Source organism: Gekko japonicus, unplaced genomic scaffold (genome assembly GCF_001447785.1).
Source record: "Gekko japonicus isolate JY-2015 unplaced genomic scaffold, Gekko_japonicus_V1.1 scaffold3105, whole genome shotgun sequence".
NCBI lineage: Eukaryota > Metazoa > Chordata > Lepidosauria > Squamata > Gekkonidae > Gekko > Gekko japonicus.
Genome location: NW_015163699.1, coordinates 161,544 through 170,970, shown reverse-complemented (window position 1 = coordinate 170,970; position 9,427 = coordinate 161,544). Strand labels below are relative to the sequence as shown.

The following is a 9,427-nucleotide window of genomic DNA, read 5'->3' as shown; positions in this document are numbered from 1 at the left end:
CTTCCTTCCTTCCTTCCTTCCTTCCTTCCTTCCTTCCTTCCTTCCTTCCTTCCTTCCTTCCTCTCTTTCTCCAAACCCCTCTATCTATCCATCTACCTATCTATCTACCACCCACCCACCCTACCTTTCTAGGGCCCATTGTCTTCATCCACAATGGGCTTTGCTCCCTAGTCTATTTTAAAGATGAAGAAAAAGAATCAGGAAATCTAATCACAGATGTTTCATATCGTGATTAGTTTGGCTTTGTAACCACCTTAATTTTCCTAAGTCCACTTTTGAGCAGACCACTGAAGTTACAGGTTCTGTTAAAACTATAATACACCTGCTTCCTGGATAATATATAACAAGTTATTTTGTATTTGCTAACTCTTTCCTGTGCTGAAAAATACATTTCCACCAGGACCGTTCAGCACAAAATTCCAAAGATGTCGAACGAATGGCTGAGCGGGCTTTTATTTCCTGTCATCTGAGTTTCTATTTTACTTTAAATTTTTCTTTTGAGACTGACGAATCATGTTTGCCACCTGATCTAAATACATTCTACTGATTTCTCCACAATCAACACAGTATTTTTGTATATAATAGGAAAGTAACCTACCTAATCCATTGAGATATACATACGATGACTTCACATTTCACATGGCCAAAGTTTCTGAAACAAAGACCCCTGTAAAGGATTCCTTGTTCACCACTGGGTATTAGCCACGCATACATATCCATGATACTGATATACTGAAAAAACTAAAATTTTGTCTATGTCTGAAGGAGGATCCCCCCACCACTTTCTTTTTCTCCTTTTTTTCAGGCTTACACTGGTAGGTCAGCATAAGTCTTTGTAGGCAACGTTTTAAAATAAAGGAGCAGAAATATAACAAAACAGCAGGGAAAATACACCAGACCCAGGGAAGAGACGAAATACAACTGTGCCCTCCACCAACATGAACATTTGCGTGTGTGTTCTGCTTTAAAAGTAAATGTCTATAAAAATCCCCAGTCAAAAAAGTGTCCTTTTTTCATATGTATCTCAATTACTCGGTTTCTGTGTTGTACACAGAACAGCAATAGGAGAGTCATTTGAGATTTATACTCCAGGTTAAGAGGCTCAGTAAAAGTATTTGTCAATAATCTGACTACGGCAGAAGGCAATTTCTTTCAGGGCATATCTCTGCCTGTGACTCATTCCAAAGTAAAGGAAGTCACATAAAAGGAGCTCATTCTGAGCAGAGAATGTAAAGGGTAGGTGTAGCATGGTAAAGTCAAGAAAGTAAGACTTGGAGAATCCATGGGAGGGAAAAAGCAATAACTAGTCCTAAGGCAAACGGCACAGATAGACCAGAATCAGCATGAGGGGTTGCAGGCGACAAGTGGGAACCTGAGATAGGGAAGTCTTTAAACTAAGAAATAGCAGATTTAAGCTTTTGTGCTTTGGAATGTGGCCACAGAGTAGATTGTTAAAAGCTCCACATGTATCTGAAAGTCTGTTGGGTATTTGACCAAACGGTTCACATCATAGGACCAGTCCTGGACTCAGCTCCAGCTAACCCTCCTTCCCTTCAACCCCCCAATCACCATTAATGGGGTGGGGAATCATCCAAGCAGCCCTGCACTGTACCTGGATCTAGATCACCTGAAATCTGCCTTTCCCAAGGGACGTTTGTATCGAACTACTTGGAGGGGGGTGGTCCATCAATGGAATGCGCCTGAACAAGGAACATTACCCTGAAATAGTATGAACATTTAAATGAATCCACGGGAAATCCATTGGAAAGGGACTGAGATGAGGAACGCGGGGTTCTGGAGGTCAAGATGATCATTTCTGCATCTCTCTCCAAGCCTGTCCGCTAAGAAGTCGTATGAACATACAAGCGTTGCCTGAATTTTGGAGGAATGCAGGAATACACAGAGGTCGATTTGGGGGGATCGCAAGGGATCGCCGTTCCCCCGGGTGAGGTGCGGGGGGCACACGACAAAGCCCCGCCCAGGTCTTCCCCGCCCTCCCGCCGGCCTTGCAGGTCCACTGCCGGGCCCCTGATGGGGCTCGGCAGTGGAACCGCAAGGCCGGCGGTGGCAGCGGCCAGGACCGTTGGGGGCGGGGGGGCCTTCGCGGGACTTCCTCGCACTCCCGCACCTTTAAGACTAACAAATAGCACCTTTAAGATTAACCTTTAAGACAAAGACTAACTGAGTGGTGGGTGTGGCCTTATGACACACTTCCGGTGATGTCAGGGGGTGTGGCATATGCTAATGAGTTCCCCTATCTCTTTTTCTATGAAACAACCCCTGGGAATACATATAATGTTTAACATGTCTTTCCCACTCCTTTTCTCCCTCCTTCGCCCCCCCGACTACATTTCTTGTGGTATGGGTACCAAATATACACCCGTTTGGTGCAGTGGTTAAGAGCGGCAGACTCTAATCTGGAGAACCAGGTTTGATTCCTCACTCCACTACATGAAGCCAGCAGGGTGATTTTGGGTCAGTCAAAGTTCTCTCAGAGCTCTCTCAGCCCCACCTACCTCTGTCGTGGGGAGAGGAGGGGAAGGAGATTGTAAACCGCTCTGAGACCCCGAGTGAAGGGTGGGGTATAAATCCAATCTCTTCTTCTTGTAATTTCTATAAACTGGAATCCAAAAAGCCCCATGGAGGGTTCCATAACTGCCCAGGGTTCCCATGGACACCCTTATAATTCTCCAACCTGGTACAAAGAGCTGGGATTGGGAAATGACCTTTGCGCTTCCCCAGGGTGTTCATGGAAGTGCGTGCGCATATCTATCTCTGCAAGCTAATCTGGGTCCTATCCATAGACTCTCTAATGCCAGGAAGAGGACAGATGAAAGAGAAATGTTCTGAACACCTACAAAGAAGAAAACTGTCCACCAACACAGGATGGTGTTATTGAGACAGCCTTTTCGGGTTTCAGAAACAAGTTCGAAGATAATACAGTCTCATTTGTATCAGGAAATTAAAAACTAAAAGCGTTATTTAAGGAACATCCACTCCCACATTACGCTCCTTGCATCACTGGGTCAACTGCGGCCTATTTGAAGAGTTCCTGTTCTATCAGGGTTTTAAAAAAAACACCAAAACTTGAGGCGCTTTCAATAGGCCAAGAGAACCAATGGTTTGATCTCAGCGGAAGGCAACTTTCTAAAGTCAAACGATATGATGTGAACGAGCCTTAAATTACTGGAATCACACGGAGGAGCCAAGATTGAAGACTTCCTGGTATATTTGGTACCCACACTAGATGCTTTAATATATTGACTACAATCTGGGATTCTAAACTAAGATTAATCCTAAGAAAAACACGAGTGACACAGTCTTCCCAGAGAGGAGTGTTCTTCTTAATAAGGTGAGGCCAGGAACAGAGCTGGCCAGCAGGTGCAACTGGGTCCATCAGCAGAATGTCTGCACAGGGGGTGCCTAGTTGGGCAGAGGAGGAGATTTTGACAAATGTCCTCACACTGCTCTCCACATATGGGGGGGGGGGCAGCCTGTGCCTTTCAGTGAGACTTAAGATAGGAAAAAAACAATCAAGGGATTAACCATGCAAAAGTGCTCTTGAATTACTCATCAAAGTAATATTATATTTTTATGGCAATAGCTAAAACGAGCCTTAATCCATTCTTGGCTATAGAGTGCTCAAGTTTTGTATTTCATTACCAAGTTAATGCATGCCTTTGATCATAACCCCCCCTCCCCCCCCAGTTTCCTTCTGTAGTAGGTTAAGGCTCTCAAAAGTTCATCAGAAACTTTGCAGAATTAAGTGAAAAGGAGTCCGGGCCAGTAATCACAGGATTGCTTTCCGCTATACAAATCAATACGAAACGTAGACAAGTTGATTAGAGATGTGCAAAAGCTTTAGAGGCAAAATAAGTACTCAAATCAGCAAGGAAACAAGCTTCAAAGACTTTTTAAAAGCCTGCTCGAGTGTAGGCAATTAGCATTAGCTTTATCTTCCTTCCACCCTTCCTTAATGAAATCAAGAATAGTCAGCAAAGAGTCTTTTTCTAATTAAAGACAGTCAATATTAGAATTATTTCCCATGTTAAGTGCAGAGGATATTTCTCAAACCGAAAGAAGTGGAGTAAGATGGAGCACGCTTAGAATATTGAAAGAGGGCAATTCACATCCCCTCGATGTCATCCGCGCAACTTTCACTGACATTAACAGAGCTTGATGGCACCCGAAATTCCTTTGGGCGCATGGATTTTGTCTTCAGATTCTTCCCTCTGAATTATTTAACAAAAATTGTTTAGACAACATTGCAGCTGGTATAGCAGAATGGCGATGAAAGTTTGGCTGTAATGCCCAAGTTCCGCTCTCTGATGAACTTTTAATTAGCACCAGCACAGTGGTAGCTAGCTAGAGGGTTGAAGTTTGCCCTATAAGAAAGCCAGAATTCGAGTCCCGACTTAGGACACAAAACACACTGGTGGCTCTGGGCAAGCAGCTCTCCAACTAATCTATACCTTAGGGTTTCTGTGAGGATAAAATTATGTTCTGAAGCCCTTGGCTAAGTTCTGGTCTTATTCCCATTCCAACCTGCCCTGTATCTTCTCCCCTCAGGCTCCCTACTGAAAATCTGTGGGGGGGGGGGGGTTGCATGAAGAGAAGCCTTGTCTTGCAAAGGGCTACCAACAACTTAAATGGAGCTGCGGTGGCTCAAGTGGTTAAGACGCTGAACTGCAGGCTGTGGAAGGTCGGTAGTTCAGCAGTTGGAGACCCGGGTGCCGCATTATGGAGTGAGCTCCCGTCTCTAGTTCCAGCTCCTGCCAACCTAGCAGTTCGAAAGCAAGACATTGCAAGTAGATAAATAGGTACCACTTTGGTGGGAAGGTAACAGCATTCCGTGCGCCTTAGTGTTTAGTCATGCCGGCCACATGACCACGGAAACATCTTCGGACAGCGCTGGCTCTTCGGCTTTGAAACGGAGATGAGCACCGCAACCCTAGAGTCGGATTCGACTGGCTTTCAAGCAAGGGAACCTTTACCTTTACCAACAACTTATGATTTTGTTCATAGCAACTATACAGCAACTATACTCACCTCTCCCCTCCAAAACCTAGGAATTGTTTGTGGCAAACCAAACTTGAACATACCAACATTCGTAGGATATTAGCCTCTGTTTTCTGGAAAAGCCCAAGTTTAAGCTTGTGTAAGTGGGTAGGATTAATGGAAATCCTCATTTTACCTGTTGAGCAGTCAGAGCCCGTCCACTTGGGGTCACAGTTACACATTCCAGTATCCAGAAGGAAGGTGCCATGCCCTGAGCACTGTTCTTGGCAGACAGGAAGTGAAGTCTCACAGTTGACGCCGCCCCAGCCCATGGAGCAGTGGCATTCCCCTTGGACGCAGACCCCGTGGCCGGAGCACATAGGATCTAGACAGTCCTCTGGAGAAAGGGGGAAAGGAGACAATGAAATCAAATTGTTCAGGGCAAAACACCGAAAAAAATTTTTTTCACGCCAAGTTAAAATTTTGCACAGCTTAATAAGGTTAGTTTTATTACGCAGTGACTCAGTTTGGGCAGCACACGGAATGTTTTGTACTGCTCATCGTTCAGAACCAAAAGTACGATTCGAACCTCCAGCCGCACAGGCAAACCATGGTTTAGGAACAGCCTGCATTTGTTTTCCCTGTCACGCAGCACTCCAGGAACAATAACTTGGTTTGTCAGTTCAGACATCACATCACGCCAAATGTAGCAAAAATGACAGTTTACAAACCTGCGCCAAATGATGGTTTATGATTCTGGTTATGATCAGTGTTCCCTCTAAGCTGAGTTAGCATGAGCTAGGCCTTTTTTAGCCTAGCTCACACATTTTTGTCTTCGCTCAGGAAGGAGGGCTCCAGAGCAAACTAATTTATGCAGTAGCCAAACTGCTTGCTCACAGCTTTAATGCCAGTAGCTCACAAAGTACAATTTTTGCTCACAAGACTCTACAGCTTAGAGGGAACATTGGTTGTGACTACTGCCTGATTAGAAACCATGGTTTGACAAGCTTGAAATATGCCAATATCTTAACTGTGGTTTGGTGTTATGTGTGGCCTGAACAAGCCTTAACACAAACATTTTTCAGGCCAATGGAATATTATCTTATCCCACAGTACCCTACCTCTTCGCTCAGGTAATCTTTGGAGGTACTCCAGGTTCCCCCCATCCCATTTCACTGTCATGGGTGGCTACACAGTAAAGAGCCTTCTCTAGGTGGTACCTAAACTTCAGATCTTCCTCCCAAGAGAGACTCACCTGGCCCCCTCACTGCCAATGTTCAGATGGCAAGTTGAGACTTATTTTAGGTGGAATGTGGAATACCATAGCTATTAACTGTGTGTGCCAGGCTTTATCTGCTTATTTTTATACTGATGTAAAGCCTACCTTGGAAAGCCTGTTCAGAAGGAAAGGTAGGGCTACGTTATGCTGTTAGATGATAACAGATTCAAGGCCACTCAGTGAGAACCTTTCCTTTCGGACCCTTGGAAGTGCATTGATTTGCGAATCTTGAGCAGCAGAAAACACTTGTCTCTTATTTTTTAGATGCAAGGGCTAAAAGGACTGAGACAAATTTTGCAATTGCTAGAGTGATCTTGAGATCTTGAGATCCTTATCACTGAGCAAAAGGCTTCATATGGCAATCCCTCATAATCTCAAAAAAAAAAATCTGCATTCCAGTAGGGTGTGAAAGGATGTATCAATCCTGTTAAGGCCACAAGGGCAAATTCTGCCAGTGTAGGGCCTATTCAAAAAATCTCCCTGGCAAAACCATTGTATAATGTTCAGTCTTGCAAACAGAAAAGCTGCAATAATGTGGGATGGTAACATAGTACATGGGGGGGGGTAACGATTTTGGGTAAGAAAGACAAAAAAAAATTAGGGTGAGCATGCTCTGCAGGCTCTCAGAATCAAACTCAGTGAGAACCAGAAGCTAAATCATGAATGGAACCTTGGTGTCCCCAGTCTCAGGCTGAAACTTTATCCCAAACTGGTTCCCATTTTCTTTCAGTCGCCTTTGCCACCCAATGTTCACTTAAAACTAGCAAATACTTCTCTCATTTACAAGCTGACAATGATTTAAATCTTTGTTTGTATAAACGACATTTTGTGACACAGAGAAATATCCCTTGATGTTACAAATAAACCAATCACTCTGAAGATAGTCTAAGATTATTGATAAAAACAAGGAATGCGTCCTTGACAATATCTTCAGTGTAGAATTAGGGCTCCTTGACTGCTTTAAGAAGTCCAGGGTTGCAGTCCAGGGAGAGGGAGAGGGAGGGAGAAAGAAAGAAAGAGAAAGAAAGAGAGAGAGAGAGAGAGAGAGAGAAAGAGAAAAAGAGAGAAAGAAAGAGAGAAAGAAAGAAAGAAAGAAAGAAAGAAAGAAAGAAAGAAAGAAAGAAAGAAAGAAAGAAAGAAAGACAGACACAAACCTTCCTCGCATATTTCTCCTTTGTATCCAGGGACACAGATGCAAATTCCCATGATGCATGTCCCATGACCAAAGCAGGTGGGGTCAATGCACTGCTCTTCCGGAACATCACATTCGGGACCTTTCCATCCATTGCGACACACACAATGACCCTTTTCATACTCCCCGTTCCCACTGCACAACACGGGGCAGGAATCTGCAGATGGTGAAACAGCTCAGATATTTATGATGTCTACAGGACTGTCATGCAAAGATCTCCCCAGTTCTACTTCCAACTCTGTGTCATGGTGCGCGGAAGGCTGGCTAGCACGTCAGTGCCCAAAGGGAGTTAGAGTACCCAAAGAAGACTGCAGTCCAGAGCTTAGGTGCAAACACACAGTGAATTTATTCACACCCAGCTTCCCCAATATACAGTTCTCAGTGTCAAAGTGCTCCGCTGCAACCAATTCAAGTGATAGACACAGTACACTGTACACTCTGTACATATATACAACCATGAGCCAATCAGCACACAGCTGATGCAATCCTCATGCAATATCTCAGTGCCAGGCTGGACTGCTTCAAATGGGTTAGAGCCAGCCTCCTTTGCAGCCTCTAGCTGTCACTCAGTTTGACATTAGATCAAAATCATCTAGGCCAGCCTTACCTATACAAGTGAATCACGACACTCTGCCACGTCCTTCTCTTTTCACACTTTTGACTTTTATGTTTCCAGTCCTCCCAAAAGCTTGAAGGCATCCCCTTCCATCCAGTAGTTTGCAAAATACTCATCCTTCTCTGCTACCTATTTTTAGGTGCTACAACCTGGCTGCACTCAGAAATCAAGGATAAACTGCAGCTTGTTCGTTACAAGAACCGAGGCTGTATTGCACAGTTTGTCTGTGAAAGGCACAAGCCCAATTAACAGTTGTGTTTTTTGGCTTGCCCTTTGCCTCCTTCTCCTTGCACATCACGTTGCTTTGGAAGACAAAAGCCCTCAACTCGCTCCAGTTAATCGTGAGTTTGAATATGGGTGTCTGGACAAAAAATGAAATTTGTTTCTGCCCCACAAATTTGGATTCCAAACTACCGTTTAACTGTGGTTTGGGATCCCAGTTTGCAGACAAAGCACTGCTTGCTCTTTTGTCTACTTGGACAACAGGACTAACCGTGGTTCCTTGGGAAGCAGGGAATCTTCAGTCTCCAAACTCTGCACAATGGAAAGAAAGAGGGAATGTGCAAGTGTGAAGACTTCAAAGGTTTGTTCTCATAACGGAACAAGCCAAAGTTTGTCTGTGGCATCCGAACAGAGCCTATAACAAGATTCATTGTGGAAAATCTGCTTATACATAGCATGATCCTCTTTGGGGAAAGTTCTCTACAACTAAAAGATCAGAACAAAAGACAAGGACCTTGAAATGCCAGCTAGTGCCTTGATCTGTTCCACCAAGGTGAAACTTCCAGTGACCTCCAGCAGACAGCTCAGGACAGGTTCCTGCCGGCTGACAGTGGGTGCTTCAGGCAACACAATGGCAAAGAGCTGGGGGCTTTTATGCACCCAGCTTTGAAGTGGCGACGCTGCTGCTCTCGAGGAGCTGCACTTGCATTTCGAAAAATCTGCTCTCGAGGAGCTGCACTTGCATTTCGATCCTGCAGCCAAGTCGGAGCTACCCTCCGTCTTCGAACCAGTTAAACACTGGAGGAAATGAGCCCCTACCAATCTTGGTTCTATCTTGGTTCAGTGAGCAAGAGTGTGAAACAGAACATGCTTATCTGGGGAGCAATACAAATACGATGTGCAGATTCAAGCTTGTTCCTTTAGATTGCTTCAACTTTAAACTGGATTTTTATGTTCCAGCCCACAGTCATCTCTGCCGTAACCTGTTCGGTAGCTGGGAAGATGACATTAAGCGGCCATTTCGAAACTGCTGACACCGGCATCTTTGCCTGGTGGAGACGTCCAAGTGCCAATATCCCGCCCTGTTTGCCACTTTTCAAAATTACTGAACGCTCGTTCA

General features: G+C 44.6%; 1 protein-coding gene across 1 annotated transcript in view; it reads right to left on the bottom strand.

Moving 5' to 3' along the window:
* Window positions 1–5,194: 5,194 nt before the first annotated feature.
* Window positions 5,195–9,427, bottom strand: part of LOC107107513 (teneurin-1-like) — a gene marked incomplete at its 3' end in the record, with an annotated part of 108,864 nt that continues 104,631 nt past the window's right edge. Inside the window, exons 7-8 of the mRNA XM_015407823.1 lie at window positions 7,432–7,626; window positions 5,195–5,395 (exon numbers count right to left, since the gene is read on the bottom strand). Of these exons, the coding sequence (XP_015263309.1) occupies window positions 5,195–5,395; window positions 7,432–7,626 (396 nt within the window). The remainder of the gene's footprint in view (window positions 5,396–7,431; window positions 7,627–9,427) is intronic.